A 25,411-nucleotide genomic window follows, 5' to 3' on the forward strand; every position below is an offset into this window, starting at 1 on the left:
CGTTCGTTTTAAAGACAAAATGGCTTCTGGCTACATAATTTGAGATCTCCAGAAATGTATATAGGGCTACATTTTTACAGTGAGCCTATGTTGGTTTAATAAGTCATTCGGGTCAGTCTGTGATTTTGAAAACATTATCGGTTGGGTTTGGGAAAGGGAAAAGTTGGGTCAATCGATCGGTCAGTCAGTCATTCAGTCAGTCGACAGCAGCCTCTGGTGGATTTACGCAAGAAGAGCAGATGCGAATGACACTCGAGGGAAATTTGAGATCTGAAAAAGCGTATAGAGCGGCCTCTGGCGAATTCGCAAAAACAGAAACTGCAAAAAAGTAGCTGCACGGGACGTATTTGGCGCTCTCCAAAAAAGTATATGGCAGTAGGTTTTCAGAATGAGCCTAGGTTGGTTTTTAAAGTCCATGCTAAATCAAAATGTACAATGTCTATTTTGCTAGTTCACATTGTTATTCTTAATGTGAAAAATGTATCAATGTAAATTAATCCACTGAATTTTTTTGGTAATCTTCAATAAAAGTCTGACCATTTGTTTCTGTTATTAAAGGTGTGGTCCTTCTGTTGATGTCAACCCGAGGGTTTCTATAGGAACTGTATATTACAGTTTTTCTCAGTGGCTTTGGTGCATTTCTTACAAACTTTTGCATTTATTACAAACTGCAAAACTTAGCTGACACCATTGTTTATGAACAAGAAATGTCAGATTTTGATGACACTTCCTGAAAATGCTCAAGACAGCACTATATACTATTTGCACAGCCATTTAAAAACTACAGTAAAGTTCGACATCACTGCATTTAATGAGGTATCTGAGTACAAGACACTGAATATGTGTTTCACATTTTTACTGCATTTGCTCTTTGCAATTCTCATTTATTCACAGCTTTGTGCAAAAGAATAAATACACCCTTATTTACAACAAGCATAAACTTCCCTTGGGTAGAGCTGTGCACAGCTAAACAATGTTGCAGTACATATTGGAACTGAACCTACAACATTCACAGGTCTGTAAATCCTTCATCAAATTGTTCAGTTTAGAAGACATTTTCAGGAAAAAAAAGATTTTTTATCAAATTTGCTTGACAGATTTTGACAACTAGTTCAACATTTTTGTATGCAATGACTCAAGTAATGAAATAAGGACTATTAGTTTTATATGGAATGACTATTCAGCATTCACAAGTTTAGTTAATTTTTACTGACATGACATTAGCGAATGATAATGTTATAAAACAGCAGAGAGTTGTATAAAAGCAATTAACACATGTCCAAAAGCATTCACAATTTGTTGGAAGGAATGAGAAACTGCTACTATGATGTGCACAAATGACTAATTGTTTTGAGAAATGCATGAACTGTTGTGCAAATGTAAATAGTGTTGTGAGAAATGCACCAAAACGACCGAGAAAAACTGTAATACCCTTTCTAGCTGTTAGTTTGCCATGAAGGAATGATGAAAAAATGAAATTCCCAGCCCACTACTCAATAATTTCCGTTTCAGTTAGAAGTACAACACACTGTAATAAAAGCCTCAGCAACTTCCAATTCAATCACGAAGTGCAGACCAGTAAAGTGACTTAGAAGAAAACAGTTCTGACTTGTTTAACACACTATTAGTCAGACTAATAGTGTTAGTGTGAGACTTCCCGTCACTCAGATCCCTTCTCAGTAGTACAGATCCTCAGGGAGAATTAAAGTCAGACGTGTCTGGCTGTGCGATCCCGCTTTATCTGACCTCTGTAGGCCGACCTGTTTCACATCCCATTGACGCACACGGAGACACTGGGCTAATTTGGGGATTTCATGAGGGCGGGATGAGCTGGGATTATAAAAGAAGGAGCGGACGGAAGAAACCTGGCATTCATGAATGAAAACGCATCTCTGAAGCTCAACTGAACTAATATTCCTGAGGAAAAATACCTTCTTTTTCTGGAAACATGGAATCAGTGTCACAAACTTTACCTCGCACAGATGGATCCATACCACGGAGAGCCATAAAGATCCCAGCTCGTGGGGCTTCCTCACATTTTGTGGGATCAACCATCGTCATCCTCTCCTCCTATGCCGTGGCGACGCTTGCTATGAACTGTGGGAAGAAAATCCAGGATGAGCGCATGGGGACGCTGAAAAACTGAAGCACTTTGGCTCTAATGGATCATAATGCAATTGCCTTATAAACTCAGTTTGTGCTGATGTAATAAAAGCTGAACTATTATTACACGGCTGTCTGGAATACTCGATTCTGATTATTCAGTCGCGACATTCAGGGTATGTTATTACAAGATAACAACCTCCGAATAACAGACTCATCAGGGAACTTCAAATCAACTTGACCATCAGTGAACATCCATTAACCTTCATTCACATTCATAAGTATGTGTTTGGCTGTTAAGCCACTGTTTTTGACTGTTTGGCGCAGTCTTGTGAATGTATATAATACTTAGACTAGTCTATACTTTATCCAGTCACTTTTGTTTCTGTCAGCTTTGCGTTTTTGACTGTTTGGTGCCATCCTGTGACTGAATAATGTGCAAGTTATTGTATCTGTTTGTCTGTCTGTTTTTACCTGTTTTTGACGACGTCTTTTGAATGATGAATGCAATGTACGTCAGTATATGCTTCAACCTGTTTCGTTTCTGTCAGCTTTGCGTTTTTGGCGGTTTGGCGCCATCTTGTGACTGAATAAAGCGCACTTTATCAACTGTTTTTGTTTCTGTTGACTTTGTGTTTAATTAATGTACTAATAAACTGTGGCTGAAAACAATGTTTTGTGTCTATTTTTTATGTTTTGTGGCAAGTATCAGTGTAATAAGCGAGATAAAGTACATCGAATACTGTTATTTTTCCTGAATAAAAGTCCTTCAGTCTTACACAACAGTGCTCAACTTTGCATCAGGCTGCTGATAAACCTGTAAGGATTTATTCTGAGATTTATTTAATTTGTTTTTTCATGCATGTAACCTCTTTGTAATTTATCCCTAACTTAACTTACAGAGCTTATGTTACAATCTGTACAATTGTGTACAGCCACAGGAACATGAAGGGATTCAGGTTGGCATCAGATGAACTGTAATCATCATTCCTGTGGATGGTGAGATACTGTAAAAAGCGATAAGTTGACTTTACTTAAAAAAAGAGAGCAAACTCGTTGTCTTATAATCATTAAGTGTATCATATAAATGTGTTTAATTAGCATGCTAAATAATGTCATTACTTATGTTTGTTCTAAACGTAACATCTAGAGAGACAAAACTGTTACAAAATAATCTACTACTGTTGAATGTGGCATTTGTATGTTAACTAATAAAGAGATTTAATATTTGTCTGAATTCATTGAGATCACAAACACCAGTGTTGTGTTGCTATTATTCCTGATATGCAATTAAAGTATTTGTTAACATTTTGAATTAGCCTTTTATTTCTAATTTTTATTTTATTTGAGATTTTACAGTAGTTGTTTAATGCATTTTATATTTAATTAGATTTTAATTAGATTTCCACTCAGCTATAATTTATATTTATTGTTTTATTATAATATATATATATATATATATATATATATATATATATATATATATATATATATATATATATATATATATATATATATATATATATATATATATATATTTAATCATTCTTTTCAGTATTTATTTGATTAAAATTTCAGTTTAGGTTATTTTTAAGATATATTCATAAAATTTCTCTTAGCAGCCAAGATAAAATATCCCTTATATTGGTTTAAAAATTATGAAATTATTTTAATTTAAAATATTGTTTGCCATTTAGTGTTGTATTACATTCTATTACATTTTTATTTATTTTAAGAGACCTGCCTCTTATTTAAAAGAATAATAGAATAGAATAGAATAGAATAGAATAGAATAGAATAGAATAGAATAGAATAGAATAGAATAGAATAGAATATTAGTTTAAAATGGAACTGAACATCTTAGAATGAAATAGAACAAAAAATAGAACATTAATTAACCAGAAGATTAGTATCAGTTAGAATTAATTAACGGATGTGCAGGTTAAGGTTAACTAGAACATGCTGTTATTAGCCTATTGGATTAAATGTAGGCCTACCAATTAAAATAGAAAAGTACAGAAAGGATTAACAATAGCAAATGAGCACACAGACAAATAAAGAGAAAGAACAGATTGCCATCATAAAATCTAAATTTCATTAATAAAACAAATCCAGGTCACCTGTTTCTTGTTTTTATCCTGTTTATATAAACATTAAAGTGGCCATAATACAAAGCTCCTTTCGACTGGAATAGTTTCCCTTCTTCTTTTAGATCCATTAAGACATTTTGTCGTTTTAGGACTTGTAACTTGTAAATTTGATTAATTTTGGTTCCAATTTAAATGCTTATTATTTAGTTGAATATCAAATTGTTTGTACTTTTGATGTTTTTTTTTGTTTTTTTGCTTAGGATTTAGTGCAAAGTGTTTCAGGTGACGTGTGCTGCTTGTTTGCTTGTTTGATTTAGCTCAGCTGGATATTTGTTTTAATGTGCCATACTCTGTTTGATTTATGTACTTCTTAGGGACGCCCTTGAAAATGAGATGGTTCATCTCAAGGGGCAATCCCATTTAATAAATTCAATTTTAAATTCAAATTCAAAATATATTGTAGTACAAATACAAATAAATGTGTTTTCACACTGGGAAACTTCTTGATTTAAAGGGATAGTTCACCCAAAAATGTAAATTCTGTGATCATTTTCTCATTTTGAATCAAGTAAAAATCATAAAGGTTTAAAACAAGCCTAAAATACAAATTACAGCTGAGTGGGAATCAAATTAAATTCTAATAAAATATAAAAATGCACATATAACAAAATAACTACTGTAAAATCTTAAAATAAATAAAAATGAGAAACAAATAGTGAATGGTCTGAATAGTATCTGTTTTTCCGACAATGGAAGTCAAGGATTAGATTACAGGTTTTCAGCATTCGTCAAAATATCTACTTTAGTATAAGACAAAAAAAATCACAGCTATATTTGTATAATTCAAAGATAAATTGGCAAACGTATAAACAAACTAATATTAATGTTATTTCTAAAAATAAAAAATCTCACAAACTTCCAATGAGATAGCCTTTAAAGGGGATTTATTATGCAAATATCACTTTTATAAGGGGTTTAAACACAATTATGTGGTAACAGTGTATGAATATAGCCATGCCTCTAATGATAAACAATTATTAATTGTATTTTTTATAATAACACTTCATAAAACTGTCTGCAGAAACACTTTGATTGACATTCTTCCTTTATACGCGTCATAGGAGGGGAAGCCCCGCCCATTAGTGACGATTTTGATATTAAAGCGACAGTCACCAAAATGCCACAATGTGAATCAAAGCCTATAATAAGCAGTTTCAAAGAGTTATAAAACATTATTTGTGTGATATTTTGAGCTGAAACTTCACATATACACTCTAGGCACAATATAGACTCATTTTACCTCTTGGTAAAAGTGGAATAATAGGTCATCTTTAAAATAGTTTTCGGGATATACTTGCTAATGTCCATTTGATTAACTACTATCTCCATTCCCAGCTTGACCTATGGTCATTCCTGGTAATTCCAGGCCAGAAGGTGGCGCTCTGGACTCCACCGCACGTCCTGAATGCCAGCAAAAGAGCAGGACGTTGCGAATCACTCCGGGAAAATAATACGAACAGAAACAACGGCGTACTGCCCGAAAACTCGTCCTGTTTTCGTGATGACTGTTGAGTGAACACTAGCCGAGCGACAGCTTATTTTCGAGCTGTTTTTCGGCCGGTGCAGTTGTGCCAGTCGCCCATGAGAAGAGGCGGCTGAAGTGTGTGTGTGTGTGTGTGTGTGTTGTGTGTGTGTGTTTTGGTGCTCAGGGATGTGCCATGGCATCGGTCCGGGTGGCAGTGCGGGTTCGGCCCATGAACAGACGGTGAGTGACCAAAAATACACGAATACTGTATATGATGTGTATATGATTAAGTATGTAAACAACATGTCCGTATGACTGTCCCAAAAAGCTGCGGCGTGATATTTACCCAAATATTAAACCCACCGGCAAACTCGTGAGATCTGAGTTTAATAATAATAATAATAATAATAATAATGTATTATTAATGATCGATTTACGGTATATTTACGATATTACTGGTGAGCGCACTGTGCTGTAGTTAGTATTGCTAATTTTAAAGATGCCAATTTGCTAATGATGAAAATAAATCTTATTATTGTTGACATTGTTATTTTTGGAGGTTATAATTGTTATTGTGTTTATTTATTGTGTTTATTATTTTATAATAATTCTAATCGAACTCAATAAAATAAAAAATATATATTAATAATCGTAGGGTTATTAAATTTAGGTTTTTTTTTGTTTGTTCGTTTTTGGGTTGTTCAGGTGTGATTTCACGTATTTATAAAAATCTAATAACTCTGTCCAAACATGGATAAGATGAAATTTTTGGTTCCTGGCATTGGAAGATGGCTCTTATTTAGGGATGGATTTGATTTAGGGGTCTTAGGAAATTCCAGCCAAGGGGTCAAACAGTCCTAAAATGCACCCTTTGTATATTTATTTATTTTTAATTTATTTATATCAGTGTTTTTTTTCTCTGTCTTTTTATACGTTTTATCCTATTGCAATCTCTACATTTTAAATGATCTGTATCCTTAAAATGGATTTACAACTTAAAATAATAAATACACCAATTATTTTTTTTTTTACCTGATTTGACTGCTGGACTGTTAGACTGTTAGTATTTGTTAGACCCTTACTATACACCAAAACAATGTTATGTATAATTTATTTTATGTATTTATTGGGGAACCCAGATTTCCACTTACCTCTCTAATTGGGTAAATCCGCTCCTGCTCATATTTATTTATCTTTGCTTGGGTTTTTTTTCTCTTCCAATTTGTTAATTTTTCTTGTGACCAATGTTATTATCATTATATTTATTGGTACAAATACTACTGCTACTACTAATAATAAATAATGATTAAGATTTAATAAATAAGTAATACATAAATAAATAAATAATGATGAATTATATTTGCATTGGAAACAATAATTACAATATGAATAAAAATATGTTTACAATTATAAATCCTATCAAATAATGAAATAATTAATATAATGTGAATAAATTAATTATATTTTAATTATAATATATTTTTGAAAAATACATTTTTTGTTCTTTAATTTAGAGTAAATTAGAGTAAACTTTAAACCAAACATTAATGACATAAATGAGAATGTTGAAATAAGCTCTAAAGTACGAATAATGATTTTAGTCTATTTATTTATTTATTTATTTTTTTACAATTTTATAAACAAGAAAAAAAACAACAACAAACCTGTGAGTTTTGGGCATGGTGTTCTATTTACTGACAAAATATGTTCCCTGTAGTACATCCTGTGGGTATATACACTAGTTTACAGCTCATTCTTTAACACTAAAACAGAAGAGCAAAAATATGTTTTAGGAGTTTTAACAATAAGGAATATTAGCAATATTTTGTCCCATGTCTTATTCAGATGATAAAGTAGCATCCAAAAAAGTCTCAATTACTTTTAAATAGGTTTAAAACTGTAATTCAAATTCTATAATTTGCCACGAAAAACATTATTTAATCATTAAAAAATACTTGATTTAATAGATATAAATCTTTTCTTTCTGCTTTTCATCTTAAACAGCTCATAAATGCATCAAGTCTATAATAGACACCTTATTTAACATGTTGAGTGCTCTAAATTAAATCATCTCCCTCGAGAGTAAATGCCTGAATGTTTACCCTGTGCGTCAGTAATAAATGAAGTGCATAAACATATCTTTTATTAATGCATCATTGATTTTTCTGGCACAGGGAGAAAGACCTGTCCGGCAAATGCATCATCGAAATGGAAGGCAATAAAACCACCATCTCCAACTTAAAAGTACTGAGCATCTCCAAACCATTGATCTCTTCAGATTAAAGCGTTGTTTCTAGACTAATCGTGATGTTTGTTTTTACGTCAGATTCCAGACGGAGTGACTGGAGACTCTGTACGGGAGAAAACCAAGACTTTCACATATGATTTCTCTTACGACTCGTCAGACTGTAAAAATGCCTGCTTCGTCTCACAGGAGAAGGTCAGTGGAAAATGTGAATAGTTTGCAACTAGTGCATTATTATTATTATTATTATTATTATTATTATTATTATTATTATTATTATTATTATTTTATCTTTTAAACACTGGCTTTATACATTTTTAGGAACTTTTAGCTTGTGCTAAAGAAAAGAAAAAGAAAACATACAAATAACAATAAAAATTACAAGTATATAAATAAAGAAATTCATGTACAAACAACAAAGGTATTAAAAAATCATTCAAGTGCATTATTCAATTGGTTAGCTGTTAGCAATTAGCAGTTTTGGTGGAAAATTACGGATGGATTTTGGGTTTGCTTTGAAATTGCTCATAATTTTGAAATATCAAATAAAATAAATACTAATGAAAATTAATTGAATTAAAGTGAGTTGAAAACCTGAAAAACATTAAAAGTTTAATGCAAAAGGCATAATAAGGAGTAAAACGATTATGCAATTATCAGTGCTTAAAAATAGAGAGCAATGTAATCGATATTTTCCTACTAAAACACTTTAAATAAATAAAATAGTTACACATGTATTTATTTACATTTTTCTTGTTCCTAATAATGTAGATTAATTGAAAATTCCTTAAAGGGCACGTAGTTTACCTCTTTTTTATGATTTAATATTAATATTATGGTTCTTCTGAGTGTGCCAGTTTAGGTTCAGTTTAAAACACATTTCAGATTTTTTATTATAATGTGTTAAAAAGTGTCATGTTGGGGGCGTATCCACAGTTCACTGTTTTAGGGGTGTGTTGCTTCACATGTAAATTAGTGCGACACGGCACACCAGACACTCTCTGTGGCGCGGCAGAAACATGAAGTGTCCCGAATCGTCCCGCCATGCATTTTTGAATTGTAAATATAGGTTTCTGCAGCGGTCCGCGGTGCCCAGCCGTCGACTTGAGTGTACCCTGATAGAAACCGATGTTTAGAATTCTAAAACGCATGCTAGTTAAGATCACAGGGAGCTTCTGGGATCGCGAGAAATGCAAACGGCTGAAGTATAAGGTAGACTCAATGAGAAGTACACATGTTTGCAAACATACCTAAAGATACAACCAATAATTCCGATTAGAGCGATAATGTGGAGAATATTGATCTTGTGTTGAGCCCAATGAGCCTTGCATCTAAAAATAGAGCTAGCGTGTTCCTTTAGTGATATCGCTTCGACTCACGCTGAAAATGGCGGACGTGAATCAACAAACTGAGGATATGACGCGCCTGTCAATCAATATTGGTGGGCGGGGGGACCGCTCTCCTACGTAAAGTTGCGGTCGGTTTGAAAACAGCTCCAATTGGTCCACCGTTTTTTATGCTGTTAAATTGAAAAAAGCCCTGGGTGTGCTTATTTCACCCCAATATGACAGTCTATACACCATACATGCACATATGTCTGTCCAAACAGCTTGAAAAGTAGATTTTTTACCATAGGTGCCCTTTAAGACTGATTCACAGAAATGAAGTAATGCAATTAAGTTTTTTTTAATTAGGCCTTTATTAGAATTTAGGAACTTTTAATATGTAATAAAGAAAATAAAATATACAAAATAATAATAATAATAATAATATTAATAAAAATTACAATTACAAGTATATAAAAAAATAAATGCATGTACATAGACATACAATATAAAGGTATCAACACAAATTATTTAAATGCATTATTTGGTTGATTAGCTGTTAGCAGAGAGCTTTGGTTGGATGATTAGTTTTTATGTCATGTGTGTTTGCTTTGAAATTGATCACAATAAAAAACATAATATTTAGTTAATGAAAAACAAATGTTTACTTCTGCCAAAAAAGTTGAATGCAAAAAAGGCAAAATAATTATAAAACTATTATGGAATTAACAATGCATAATAATGTAAAGTAATGTTAATCGATATTTTCCTACTAAAACCCTTTAAATAAATAGTTAAAGAAAATAGTTACACGTGAACTCATTTACATTTATTTTTCCTAATAATGTAGATTAATTGGGGAGTCCTTGAATAAGACTGATTTACAGAAATTAATTAGTGTAATTTGCTTCAAATTAGTTATTTAAATGCATTACTAGATTTATTATGAGACTGAGCAACAATATAAATATCTATTATCATCCCAATGCTAATTCATTTTAACATGAATTAGAATGATAGATATTTATTTAGTGATATCCAATTATGAGCCCAACCTTTTATAATTTTATTTAATTAATTTTATTTATTTCTATATTTTTATTTATTTTATTTTATTTATTTTATTTGAATTGTTGTCAAATATTTTATTATTACTATTGTTGTAGTTGTTGGGCTTAAACATAATAGATAAACTCCACATTTATAATATTTATGTTATAATTATTAGTTTTTTTTTTGCTTATTATTGCTTTAACATTTATTTTTTAGTTATATTACCATATTACTGGTATATTAATACATTTGTATACGTTTTTATTTATATTACCATTAATATTTTATTATAAATGTATTTATTATTTGTTAAATTTTAATATATTTTTAGTTAATTTATATTTATTAAATTTAAATGTATTATAAAATATATTTATATTACAATTTATATTATATTACTATATTATATTACTATATTTTTAAATTAATTAATTTTATTTATATGATTTTTTTATTATATTACCATTATTTTATTTATTTATATTTATATTGCCATTACATATCACATTTTATTTAGTTTATATAATAATTTATATTATATATATTGTTTATTTATTTATTTTGTATTACCAGTGTACAATAAAACCTTAAAATGACCCCATTTAGACAAAATACTAATCAGGTCTGATTCGTAATTAATCCTCTTAGTGTTTGTGTTTAGAAAGGTTTGTTACTTAATATGTAACAACCATCTTGTACGTTTAAAAACAAAAATAGTGAGATGGCTAGTTTCCCAGAGGCAGATTATGAATCCTGATCCTAAGGGTATTGTTAGCAGTACATTTGAGACCATATCTTGACTTTAGATTATCTTTTGCCTTATTTTGCACTGACACATTAACCCATGTAGTATTGTCACCCACATGATTTCAGGTGTTTAAGGATCTGGGCACGGATGTGTTGAAGGCAGCATTTGAAGGATATAACGCTTGCATCTTTGCTTATGGTCAGACTGGATCAGGGAAGTCACACACCATGATGGGAATCCCTGTAAGTTCTTTCTATTTAAACTTTTCGCGAGGTGATCATTGGCTGTGAATCATGTCTTGCTACTTTATAGGGTGACCTCGGACTAATCCCACGCATCTGTGAAGGATTATTCAGCCGGATTTCAGGAATGACTCGGAGAGATGAAGCCTCTTTCCGTACGGAGGTCAGGTGAGTTGAGTTCAGGAGTCATAGATAAACAAAAACATGAGCAGATACAGATTAATGCATAGTCTGTGCACCATCGATCTGCATTATTAGCGTTAGCAATATGACAAAAATCTAGGGATGCGCCGATAATGAATTTTTGAATGACAACTAAGCCCACACCAAATCTGCGCGTGCAGAAATCCACAGATTTCCAGCCCATTGTTGAGTGTATTTATTTTCTTGTGTGTGTGAATTTATATTTATTCAGTTTTTAAAATTAATTTGATTAATATTATTGTGATATAATATTAGTAATATTAAAATGTTCATATAATTCATTTACAATACAGTTTGTAAAGAAATATTATATGTCTTTTAGGACATATATTATAATGCAGACTTGCTTTGTTTACCAAATAAGTGAATCTAATTGGATTTTCATTGTAAATAAAATAAAATAAAATAAAATAAATTAAAAATAAATAAAAGTTAAAAAGGTATTATTTTTTATTTCATATATCATGTTTTTACGATACTCTGAAAATGATTCTGCATAAATTTGCAGATTTTTTACAAAATTCTGCGCAGAAATAGCAAAAAAAAAGATTCTGTCTGGCCCTACCGATAACCGATAATTATTTTACCGGTAACCGATAATTATTTACCGGTAACCGATAATTATTTACCGGTAACCGATAATTATTTACCGGTAACCGATAATTATTTACCGATAACCGATAATTATTTACCGATAACCGATAATTATTTACCGGTAACCGATAATTATTTACCGATATATTAACCAATAACTATAATTTTTTTGAATTTTTGTGCATGATTGCAAAAATGAAATGCAAACACATACAGTAACTTTAGAAAAGTTGGAACTGGTCTCTGAACTTAATTAATAAACTATTCTTTTCTATGGCCAACTTTCTTTTATATAAATAAAATCTACTGTCTGACAAAAATAAATATATAAATAAAGTAGCAAAGTCACTAAACATCAACCAAAATCAAAATAACAATAAAATAATGAAAAAGTGGCAGGCAGCAAGCATGTGAAGAAGTTCAACCTGCGGAAAAATACTTAATCTATTGGCTTAAAGATATCATCCTTTAATTTTGTTATCGGACCGATAATGATAACATTAAATTGGCATTTATTGGCCGTTATCGATATGGCTGCTGATATATCATACATCTCTGCCAATTTCAATCAGTTTTCTGCCACAAACTCAAACATTTATTGGTTATTTATTTAAGTATTTAATATTTATTGCCAATGTTAATATATTTGCCTTATAGAAACCGATATAAGTACAGAAATTATGCTCTTGTAGAAGAAATTGTAATGTAAATGTTCAAAATAAAAGTCATTTACTGTGTGCATGTGGAAATAAAGCTTTTACTGTTGTTGTTTTTTTTCGCTCTCAGCTATTTGGAGATTTACAACGAGCGTGTGCGGGATTTGTTAAGGAGAAAGATGGCGAAGACTTATAACCTTAGAGTCAGAGAGCACCCTAAAGAGGGACCCTATGTAGAAGGTAAGACCGTGACTTTAAACCGCAGATAAAAATTCCTGCGTGTCAGTACACTCTAGTGTCACAAATGTATGTAATGAATAGCAGAACATTTACGTTATTAAAAATGTTAACAAATAATAAAAAAAACTTAGGCCTTCTAGTTTTAACTATAACATACTTCTAGACTTTTATAGTGCATAGAGATTAATTTGATAGTTTAAAGTAAGTTTTAATGATATTGCTAAATGTATATGAATCTTAAGCAGAATCATTTAAATATCAGGAAATATTGAGTCAATATTTGTAATAATATATCTGGAAATACCATAGTATGCAGTCAATGTGTAGGTTTTGCAATATCATTTAAAACATTAAATATTGAGTAAATATTGCAATATAAAGTTATTATTGAGTAATTGTTGTAATATTTTAAAATTGAAATATTAAATAGTAAGTTAAATCATTACTTATAATTTCAGTATCAAGTAATTGTTTAGATAGTGACTAAATATTGCAAATAAATGTGTAGATAGTGACTAAATATTGCAAAATTAATTAATTAATTAAAGTTAATATTGAATATTATTATTGGAATATAAGGTTAAATAGTAAGTCAAATAGTATGTTGCAATATTTACTTATTTTAGTTAAATTAAGTAAATACTGCAAAATCATGTAAACATTAATAATTGACATTAATAACGTCAAAAAATTAACATTTTTAATAATAAAAATTGAAATAACGCAATGTTTAGTAAATATTGAGTACATTAAATCAGTATTGCAGTATTAAGGAAATTAAAGGTAAAAGGTAAAACATTAAATATCGAGTAAATATTGCAATATAAAGTTAATATTGAGTAATATGTTATATTGCAATATTAGCTTAAATAGTATGTTGCAATAATTATTTAAATTAAGTAAATAATGCAAAATCATCTAACTGGAGCAGCTTGCGATATTGAGTACATATTAAATAAATATTGCAGTATTAAGGTAATGTGTACATAGTGAGTAAATTTGCCGATATATTAAACATATTAAGTAAATATTACAATATGAAGTTATATTAAATAATTATTGGAATATTAGATTAAATAGTAAATGGTCTGTTGCGATATTTAGTTCAATTAAGTAAATAATGCAAAATCATCTAAACTTTACATAACTATGGAATAACTTGCGATATTTAGTAAATATTGAGTACATATTAGATAAATATTGCAGTATTAATTAAATGTGTGGATAGTGAGTTAATTTGGCAATATCATGTACAACATTAAATATTGAGTAAATATTGCAATATTAGGTTAATATTGAATAATTATTGGAATATTGGAATATTAGGTTAAATAGTAAGTCCAATAGTATGTTGCAATATTTAGTTAAATTAAGTAAATAATGCAAATCATGTAACTGGGGTAACTTGCAATATTGAGTACATATTAAATAAATATTGGAGTATTAATTAAAAGTGTTGATAGTGAGTAAATTTGGCAATATCATGTACAACATTAAATATTGAGTAAATATTGCAATATTAGGTTAATATTGAATAATTATCGGAATATTAGGTTAAATAGTAAGTCAAATAGTATGTTGCAGTATTCAGTTATATTAAGTAAGTACTGCAAAATCATGTAAACATTGCACAACTATGGAATAACTTGTGAAATTGAGTACATATTAAATAAATATTGCAGTATAAAGTAGTACTGCATGATATGTGGAAAGCTATTTAAATATTGGCTGAATAGTCTAATTAAATCGTGCAATTCAGGCTGCTATAAAAACCAGTTAAATGCCTCTTTCATAGGCGTCTGGATTAATAGTCGCCGTCAGTGTTTACAGATGTTTTCTCACTGAATTCAGACCTGTCGAAGCACCTGGTGCAGAACTACAGTGACGTGGAGGAGCTGATGGAGGCTGGAAACATCAACCGCACCACAGCCAGCACCGGCATGAATGATGCCAGCAGCCGCTCACACGCCATCTTCACCATCAACTTCACACAGGTGACCGGCTTACAGGACGCATATAAATACACTGTTAATACTAAGGCTGCGCAATATAGCGTTTCAGCATCGATATCGCAGTGTATGCAATCACAGTAGTCACATCACAGTAGGGCTGATCGATTATGGGAAAAATAATAATCACGATTACAAGAGAGGAAGGGTCGGCAAAGGACATCGAGTCCGGAATCGAGCTTGGGTCGCCATGAGTAGCGTACTTAACTACTAGGCAATTGGCGCCGACATATATACAGTTGAAATCAGAATTTTTAGCCCTCCGGAATTATTAGCCCCCCTGTATATTTTTCCCCCCAGTTTTTGTTTAATGGAGGGAATAATTTTTCATAACTCATTTCTAATAACTGAATTATTTTATCTTCGCCATGATGACAGTAAATAATATTTGACTAGATATTTTTCAAGACACTTCTATACAGCTTAAAGTGACATTTAAAGGCTTAACTAGGTTAATTAGGCAAGTTAGGGTAATTAGGCAAGTCATTGTATAACGATGGTTTGTTCTGTAGACCAGTGTTTCCCAAGCCTGTTCCTGAAGGCACACCAACAGTACACGTTTTCAACCTCTCCCTAATCAAACACACCTTCATCAACTTATCATAACATCAGAAGAGACTCCAACACCTGAAGTTAATGGGTCAGAAAAGGGAGACATCCAAAATATGTACTGTTGGTGTGCCTCCAGGAACAGGGTTGGGAAACACTGCTGTAGACGATCAAAAATATATAGCTTCAAGGGGCTAATAATATTAACCTTTAAAATGTAAAAAAAAAAAATCTGCTTTTATTCTAGCCAAAATAAAACAAATAAGACTTTTTCCAGAAGAAAAAATATTATCAAACATACTGTGAAAATTTCCTTGATCTGTTAAACATCGTTTGGGAGATATTTAAAAAAACAAAAAAATTAGACTTCAACTGTTTATCATTATCACGTTCACACTGCAGCCAAATGTGGCCTGAATCAGATTTTTTTGCCCCTCATGTGACTCATGATTTTGCCCCTCATGATAATGATAGTGTGACCAGCCCAAACCGCATGGAATCTGATCTTTTCAGTTCAGACCGCAGTGTGAACGGTTATGTCGGATTTCATGTAACTTTTACATAGTCTTTGGCTACGTTCACAATGCCCAAAGTGCTCAAAGATTTTTTTCTCAGATCTGTTTTTTTTGCATGGCTGTTCACACTGCTCCTATAAATGTGGCCAATATCAGATTTGCAGTGTGAACAGATCATGGTCCTAAACTGACCCGCATGCACAAAAGTACGGAGACTGACAGCACAAAATGTCTAATTATGCACACGTGATACTGTATGAGGTAAGCACGTTGTCAGATCATGCTTATATGATTATTGTCCTTTTCACGGACAACCGTGGTGTATTTCATGAACTGTAAATGATTGTTCTGCTACTACTAATGTGTATTTCGGCATTTGAAATCTGAAATAAGTCACTTGTGATTGAAAACACTGATCATTTGTGATTTATGACAACTGCGGAGCGCATTTGTTTGTCCACCGGTGTAGTGAACTCATCAAGGGTTAATGAGCAGCCGCAGAATGAACTGTGAAGGCAGAGCTCTTTCATCTCTGTTTGCAGAGTTATTTCATTTCACTTTATTATAACCAGTAGACCGTACAGAAGGGGGATTTGGGTGCTCGAGCACCTGTCCTTTTTTTTCTCTGAGAGAAAGTTCTCCCTCCTTGGCACATGGATCCCCTATACGCAACACGCACGACGCTCTTCACCTTCGCGATCAACCTGTGCCTCAATCGTTAACAAGCACCAGTTTTGCCTCCAAAATCTTTTTCAAAATGACCAACCAACTTTCTGTGGTTAAGTAATTGCCCTGTGTGCTATTCTACTATGCTGCTGAGGAGTAGAGGAAATTGCAGCACAGAATGATGACGCATGTCACTCGAAGATGATGTAAAAGTCACATGAAATCAGACATAACCGTTCACACTGTGGTCACATCGCAAAACATCAGCTCTGTGTCTGATTTAGGACTACATATGAACGTGGCACAGATCTGACATCAAAAGATCAGATTCCATGCGGTTTGAGCTGTTCACACTATCATTACCTGAGTCACGTGAGCAAAAAAAATCTGATTCGGGCCACATTTGGCTGCAGTGTGAACGTAGCCTTTGAGCGACCTGCGTCATCATTCTGTGCTGCGAACATCATCTACTCCTCAGCAGCATAGTAGAACGGCACACAGGGCAAATACCTCACCACAGAAAGTTGATTGTTCATTTTGAAAAATAATTTGGAGGTAAAACTGGTGCTTGTTAACTAATCTGGTTTACGATTGGGGCATGGGTTGATCGCCATGCTGAAGAGCGTCGGGCTGTGTTGTAGATGGGGGATCCTTGCACAAACGAGGGGGCACTTTCATTTTAAGGGGGAACTTTCTCTTTGAGAGAAAAAAAGGGCAGGTGCTCAAGCACCCAAAGCCCCCTTCTGCACGTGCCTGTTGTTTATAACAAAGCAAAATGAAATAACTCTGCAAACAGAGATAAACAAACTCCGCCTTCAGTTCAGTCTGCGGCTGCTCATTAACCCTTGATGAGTTCACTACACCGGTGGTCACAAAGACACGCACCGCAATCGTCATAAATCACAAATTATCAATGTTTTCAATTACAATTACTTATTTTAGGTTTCAAATGGCGAAATTCTCATTAGTAGTAGCAGAACAACCCTTTACAGTTCATGAAATACACCACGGTTGTCTGTGAACAGAGCTATAATCATATAAGCATAATCTGACAACGTGCTTCATACAGTATACACACTGTGTGAATAATTAGACATTTTGTGCTGTCCGTAATTGTACTTTGTGCATGCGGGTCAGGTTAGGACCATGATCTGTTCACACTGCAAATCTGATATTGGCCACATTTATAACAAGTGTGAACAGCTGTGCAAAAAAATCAGATTTGAGCACTAAAGCCTCGCAGTGTAAATGTAGCCTTATATCATGGTCTAAAACATTTGTCATATCCATAGACTGTAAAATATATGGACGTAGTATCCGTGATGTCACCCATAGGTTTCTGAACACTGCAAAAGAAGCTACAAGTAGGCGCGGCCAACCATCACCATTTTGTTCGCGCGTCATCGCACCCACGGCGGGATACCAAACAAGGGCAAAGAGGCGGAGAGTGAGCGGAGCTACAGACACCTGCTGGCACTTTGCTTAGACCTGGCAGACAGACTTTACTTTGGGAGAAACACTTGATACTTTATTACCTGCGACTCGTTTGTGTTCTGACCACATGTGCTTGGCTGTACACTATATCAATAAAGTGTTTAGACTTCCAAAAACACTGTAGTAATACATTGAGCCACTAAACATTGTTCTTATGACTGTTCTGATGACTGTTCTAGAGCCTACAGCTAATCAATCTGTCACATTCTGGAGTGCTTTACGGGTCTAAAGAAAAATATTAATGATAAATGATCTTAAATAAAACAAATACATTTATAGAGATGGTATACAAGTATATAACTTTACTCACATGGGAAACGGAGGCCACGTGAATGGTTTGTGAGCACAATTAAGTGCACACAGCATCCCATATCATCTGATAATTGTAAGAAATAAGTCCAAAAAGCAACTGACTGTGTAAAGCCACATAAAACAAAACAAAAATACAATGAATATGCCGAGATCAGTGGCTAATCTGCCGGATTCAGCTGAGGTGAAGTGACGGTGACCAGCGAGACCCAGCTGTCACTCAAGTGGCCACGCCCTTAATTATGCAAACTTAATATAACCTAATATAAAGGAAATGGATGAGTTATAAAAAAATTCACCCCCCTCACAGTTGTCATGGAAAGTAATAATAGCTATATGAACCAAAATCGTTCTTTGTACCAGGCTGTAAACACCTTTTTTTCTGCTGTAAAGTTGACCATTCTAACAGTAGGCTCAATTAAAATTTGCTCTATTATGGAGCCAGGACTAGCGGAATTTTGATGAATTGCAGTTTCAGTTACTTCCGTATTGGCCTCCCGAGGGAGAGCGGGAGGTTGCCGCTTGGTCATATCGCCCAGCACTACTATCCAATAGGTTATGGTATATATAAATCTTGTTGTTGCCCCCCAACCCCTACCCCCCTAATAGGCTAAGTTTGACGCTGAGATGCCGAGTGAAACGGTTAGCAAGATTCATCTGGTGGATCTGGCGGGCAGTGAACGAGCAGATGCCACTGGGGCCACTGGTGTCCGGCTCAAAGAGGGCGGAAATATCAACAAATCTCTGGTCACTTTGGGCAACGTTATCTCAGCCTTAGGTGAGGAGCTTTTATTGTTATTGTGTTGTTTTTCCATGTATAAATGTTTGAGTATTAATGGCTGAAAGTTGTGCGTTTGTAGCGGATCTGTCGCAGGAAGGAGGAAACAGTCAACTGAAGAAGAAGCAAGTGTTTGTTCCTTACAGAGACTCGGTGCTGACGTGGCTCCTGAAGGACAGTCTGGGAGGAAACTCAAAAACCATCATGATCGCTAGTGAGTCACGTGACTGTTGTTTTGACTGCTTCTGTTTATTTATTTATTTTTTTATTTATTTATTTATTTATTTATTTATTTATTTTTAATCCACAGTAGGAATTTTACAATTTTATACCATTTTAATGATTTGTTTAGTTTATTTTTTTATTCATTTACTTATCTTATTTTTTATTTATTTAATTTATTTTTTATTTATTTATTTATTTTATTTTTATTTATTTATTTTAATTTTTATTCATTTATTTATTTTATTTTTTATTTATTTTATTTTTAATTTGTTTATTTTCTTTTTATTTTATTTTATTTTTTATTTATTTATTTTTATTTCTTTCTTATTTTATATTTGTTATAAATTTTGAAAAAATATTTTATTTCATTATTTTTGTTTGTAAATTATTGCTTTACTAACCAAATATTACATGTATACGGAGTAAATTTAGCAATATTAAGTAAACATTTCATACATGCTGAGTAAATATAAATATAATATAGAAGCTTTTATGTTGTATTTGTTTTATATAGCCGTAGTTTGTCTCAGTGTCAGTTTTAATGGTCAAACTTTACATTAAAATTCACGTTAGTTAATGCTAGTTCATTTATTTACTTGCTTGAATTAATAATGAATCATTTTATATGGTATTTAAAAATCATATCTCAGTATCAGTTTCAATGGTCAGTCTTTACAATAAGGTATACAGTCAACATTTTTCACAAAAGTTTGTCCAAAATTGTCTTAAGACAAGAATGGGTATTGTTGAATAGTTTTAGGACAACTTTGATTAGGGTTTTTATTATGTATACAGTATTATATAGGTTTTTGGATTTCTGTCATGTGGATGCGATTGTATTGTGTGTTTAAAATATTCTGTCCAGCTATTTCACCTGCGGACGTCAACTACGGCGAGACGCTAAGCACACTGCGCTATGCTAACCGTGCCAAAAACATCATCAACAAGCCCACCATTAATGAAGACTCCAACGTTCGCCTCATCCGAGAGCTGCGGGCTGAGATCGCACGCCTGAAAGCACTGCTTGCGCAGGGAAACCAGGTCTCATCAAATTATCTAAGCTTTTGTATTGGAAATTTTGAGTATAATGGTAGTTTGTGTCAGTATCTGTTTACATTAAAGTTAATGTTAGTTAATTTATTTACTTGCATTAATTCATAATGAATTATTGAATGTGGTATTTATTTATCATAGTACAACATTTACTAATGCATTATTAAAATCCAAATGCTTGTTAACATTACTTAATGCACTGTGAGGTAACAAGAACTAACACTGATCAACTTTATTATCATTAAAGGTCCCGTGGAATTAAGATAAAGTTTTTTAATGTTAGTTTTAGGATATCTTTAAGCTAGTGTGCTCCAAAACAGTGACAATTCACGTTCAGAAGATATAAACCTAATATAAACATCCAAAGCTTGCAACTTATCACTTCAGTCTAAATGGATCAACGTTTGTTTTTCAACTCACCTCGTACTTCAAATCATCTGACCAATCAAATACTCTGTAATATCTGACATTCCCCGCCCCCTTCAAGATGCTTTTCATTTGATTTGCTTGAGCTCAACCACTCTCACTGGCAGAGCTGTGATAAAACTAAATGCTACTGGATATTTTTTAAGGGGAGGAGCTACTCTATGCCCCGCCCTCTCTTAATGTGTCAGTTGAGATTACATCAAACGTTGAATAAAACAATGCACATATCAAAGCACTTCACGGGACCGTTAACGTAATCAAAGATAAATAAATACTCTAATAAATGTACTGAACATTTTAAGTATATTATCTAATGAAATCTTATTGTAAAGTGTTGCTGTTGTAATACATTTTTTTCACTGTGAAATTGTGTGTGATTTTTCAGATAGCGCTGCTGGATTCACCCACAGCATTGAGTATGGAGGAGGAACTGCACCATAATGAAGCCCGGGTAACACACACACCTTCATGATCACTGCTGTTAACTCTGAGCAGATAGAGTCACACTGTTATTAAATCTGCTGAAGCTCATCATGTGCTAAACAGTGTTTGAGTAATAAATGCAGTGTGAAACTCTTTGCTCTTGAAACTGAACTATCTTATAATCAGCATGGCAGGACTCGGCATTTTACTCATATTAGCATATAAAAAAATAGATGTGTGTGTGAAATAAAATATATTTTAAAAATATGATTTTGGAGAAGCAGGGTTCTTACAGGTGTTGGAGATCTTGGAAAATGCTTGAATTTTGATCTAGTTTTGAAGTGCTTAGATTTTGGATAAAGTGCTTGAAAATGTAATGTGTTGCTTCCAGAATAATTTGTAACTAAATCAGTGGTGTTGATGATTAACTATTTAAATAAAATAAAATAAATATTTTTGATTTCGGCGGCACGGTGGCTCAGTGGTTAGCACTGTTGCCTCACAGCAAGAAGGTTCGAGTGCCGACTGGGCCAGTTGGCATTTCTCTGTGGAGTTTGCATGTTCTCTCCGTGTTGGTTTGGGTTTCCTTCTGGTGCTCTGGTTTCCCCCACAGTCCAAACACATGCGCTATAGGTGAATTGAATAAACTAAATTGCCTGTAGTGTGTGAGTGTGTATGGATGTTTCTCAGTACTGGGTTGCAGCTGGAGGGGCATGCGCTGTGTAAGTTGGCGGTTCATTCCGCTGTGGTGACCCCTGATAAATAAATAGACCAAGCTGAAGGAAAATGACTGAATGAATTGATTTCTTTTTTTTTTTTGACATTTAAGAGAATAAATGACTAATTCAATGTTGGGTTTGGGGCAAACATGCTATCAAAATGTTTCCTTAGAAAACTGTACTATACTACAAAATACTTTTACAAATAACATCTGATATAATGTAGTATGATTCATGTATATGTATGTAAATATGTTATTTGCCACACTTGTAAAATGCTGAAAGTTTGAAATTGAACCTGGAAAGTGTTTGAAAAGTTTGACTTTGATAAATGTGCAAGAACCTAAAGAAGTCTAAAAAATGTGATTTCTTTCTTTCTCCCTTTCTTCTTTCCTTCCGTCTGTCCTTCCTTCCTTATACTGGCTCCCAGTTACATTCAGAATAGATTTAAAGTATTATTACTTGTCTATAAATCACTAAATGGCCTAGGAGCTCAATACATTACAGATATGCAGACTGAATACAAACCTAACAGATCACTCAGATCATTACGATCAAGTGAATTAGAAATTCCAATAGTTCAGTCAAAGCAGGGTGAATCCGCCTTCATCTACTGCACCCCCAAAGCTGGAATCAGCTTCCAGAAATGATCAGATGTGCTCCAACATTAGGCACATTCAAATCAAGACTGAAAACACATCTGTTTAGCTGTGCCTTTACTGAATGAGCACTGTGCTACGTCCTTCAGATCACACTAGTCTGTCTTTCTTTTCTGTTTTATTCTTTTAAAATAGGTTTTAACACATTTTAATTAGTTTTTTTATTCTGGTTTTATTTTCTTGTCTCTTTTATTCCTGTTTATGTAAAGCACTTTGAATTACCATTGTGTATGAAATGTGCTATATAAATAAACTTGCCTTGCTTTGCCTTGCCTTCCTCCCTCGCTCCTTCCCTTTCTCCCTTCTTCATTTCTTTAATTTAACATAGTAATGTTTTTTTTTTTCAACTTGCATAAAAGGTTTCTAGTAAATCCAGCGTTTACTCAGGCAATCTTTCTAACACAGGTGCTGGAGTTAACCAAAGAATGGACAAATAAATGGAACGAAACACAGAACATCCTAAAGGTTTGTCACTGTTCTCAGTCCAGCAGAGTTTTTTGGGTTTAATCTCCTCAGTCACTGAACCAGACTTTAATTGTGTGAGTGTTTTTTTTTTTTTTTTTTGACAGGAGGAAACTCTGGCTCTGAGGAAGGAGGGAATCGGCGTGATCCTGGACTCAGAGCTTCCGCATCTCATCGGCATTGATGACGATCTGCTCAGCACCGGCATCATCCTCTATCATTTAAAGGTAGTGAACGTCTGCCTGCATTAATAACAGTTCTGCTGATGGAGATGCTTCTTCAATTGATTTATGCTGCGTTGTTTATTGTAATTGAGTTCATGGTTTGTGTGTGCTTACAGGAGGGAAGGACGTATGTTGGTCGTGATGATGCCACTACTGAACAGGACATCAGTGAGTCCAACAGTTTATTTGTTGGCTAGTTGTTCATCTGTTTATTTATTGCTAATTGTTATTGTTCATGTTTTCTCTCCGCGCCTCTCTGCAGTTCTTCATGGTCTGGGTCTGGAGAGTGAGCACTGTCTGATAGAGAGCCAGAACGGAACGGTCACTCTTATTCCTCTGAATGACGCTCAGTGTTCAGTCAATGGAGTTCAGATCACTGAGCCCTGCCAGCTTAACCAAGGTCTCACACAAACACACACACACAAACACACACAAAACACACACACATTTTGTTATTACAATTTAAAAGTGCAGTATGCAAGTTTGACACCCAGTGGTTGAACTAGGTATTGCACTCTTGGTTCAAAACACACACCAGACTGTCGAGCCTTAAGGCTGATTTTAACCATTTTCTTAATAAAAGCAACGGCATGCGATAGAAGGAATATTCTTCATCTTAAAAGGATTTTTTGTTCTAACCAACACCTGAAATTTATATTTTAGAAACGGCTTCTATTTCTTGCAGCTGAACAACAGAAAACTTTGACAACGATCCCCTCAGGCACACCATGTGTGCTTTATTCATTGTTAAATGCGAATAATGTGAGTTTGAATGCCATTTTACTTGACATTTATTGCCATATACTGAAAGCAACAGCAGATAGTTCATCATAGATCTTTTTTTATGATTTGAACTTTTTATTGATATTTCTTATTTCAAATAATGTAATGACATAAAAGCAGAACAATACATAAATAATAATTTGATGATACACAATAAATAAACACAATAAATAAATAACATCATATAAATTGAGTAAGTAAACCAAAACACATACAAGAAAAAAAAGAGAGAAAAAGAAGAAAAAAAAGGGGGGAGGGGGGGTAGTGGGTTGCTAATATCATAGCTTTAATAATAATTTTGTCTCATTACATGCTTGTTAACAATGTAGGTCGCAGAAATTTAGAATTTTTCCCCATTTATCAAAATACATTTCAATTCTTCCATGTAGACTGTAGGAGAGTTTTTCTAAAGCTTCAACTCGTCCTAACACTGAGATCCCATCGGAAATCAGAGGTCTACTGGAAGATTTCTAGTTTTTAACAATCACCCATCTGCCTAGCATGATACAGCTCTGTATCCACTGTGATTCAGCTTTATTCATGTGGTTTAAGGGACAGGGGTCACCAAGTATGTATAAGCTTGGGCAAAAGTCAAACTGGGTCTGCAATATCGTTACATGGTATTTGTGCACCTTCACCTCAGATCTTGAAATTAAAATAAACCTTTTGAAATTGAACTTCAGAACTGTGGCTCAGTGCCAACACAAATCAGGGATTCAGCATGTACATTTAATAATGTCAAAGAGGTTTAATATGTAATAATTAGTTTATACACCTTACCATTTTGTTGGATTGCAGTGAGTGCACTATTCTGAGCTTCTAAATGGCTGTTTTTAAATGTCTTGTGTTTCGTCTGGTGCAAACAGCTGAATTGCTTATCACTGCGTATCTCATCACTTAGCGTGTTGTTAGGACACGGGGTTACAATGCAAGCTGCACACCTAATATTTACGTTCGAAATATTTATATTATTTGCTAATTAATAACCTCATGTGGAACTTAATCTGCTTCTCATTTCGGAGTCGGCTACTGTCGACCGGAAATCGCATTTCGGTCGCGTACTTTGAGAGTGTTCCTGACTGAATGAATCAA

General features: G+C 33.3%; 1 protein-coding gene across 4 annotated transcripts in view; it reads left to right on the forward strand.

The window, feature by feature from the left end:
- Positions 1 to 5,867: 5,867 nt before the first annotated feature.
- kif16ba (kinesin family member 16Ba) overlaps positions 5,868 to 25,411 on the forward strand; it is a 47,763-nt gene continuing 28,219 nt past the window's right edge. For all 4 annotated transcript variants that reach the window (XM_056456525.1, XM_056456527.1, XM_056456526.1 and 1 more), the window contains exons 1-15: positions 5,868 to 5,958; positions 7,893 to 7,962; positions 8,045 to 8,158; positions 11,215 to 11,331; positions 11,402 to 11,499; positions 12,916 to 13,025; positions 14,877 to 15,019; positions 19,177 to 19,345; positions 19,428 to 19,559; positions 20,436 to 20,611; positions 21,435 to 21,500; positions 23,256 to 23,315; positions 23,420 to 23,539; positions 23,653 to 23,704; positions 23,799 to 23,936. In XM_056456525.1, the coding sequence (XP_056312500.1) occupies positions 5,912 to 5,958; positions 7,893 to 7,962; positions 8,045 to 8,158; positions 11,215 to 11,331; positions 11,402 to 11,499; positions 12,916 to 13,025; positions 14,877 to 15,019; positions 19,177 to 19,345; positions 19,428 to 19,559; positions 20,436 to 20,611; positions 21,435 to 21,500; positions 23,256 to 23,315; positions 23,420 to 23,539; positions 23,653 to 23,704; positions 23,799 to 23,936 (1,612 nt within the window). In that variant the 5' untranslated portion in view covers positions 5,868 to 5,911. The remainder of the gene's footprint in view (positions 5,959 to 7,892; positions 7,963 to 8,044; positions 8,159 to 11,214; positions 11,332 to 11,401; positions 11,500 to 12,915; positions 13,026 to 14,876; positions 15,020 to 19,176; positions 19,346 to 19,427; positions 19,560 to 20,435; positions 20,612 to 21,434; positions 21,501 to 23,255; positions 23,316 to 23,419; positions 23,540 to 23,652; positions 23,705 to 23,798; positions 23,937 to 25,411) is intronic.

This window comes from Danio aesculapii, chromosome 1 (genome assembly GCF_903798145.1).
Source record: "Danio aesculapii chromosome 1, fDanAes4.1, whole genome shotgun sequence".
Classification (NCBI taxonomy): domain Eukaryota; kingdom Metazoa; phylum Chordata; class Actinopteri; order Cypriniformes; family Danionidae; genus Danio; species Danio aesculapii.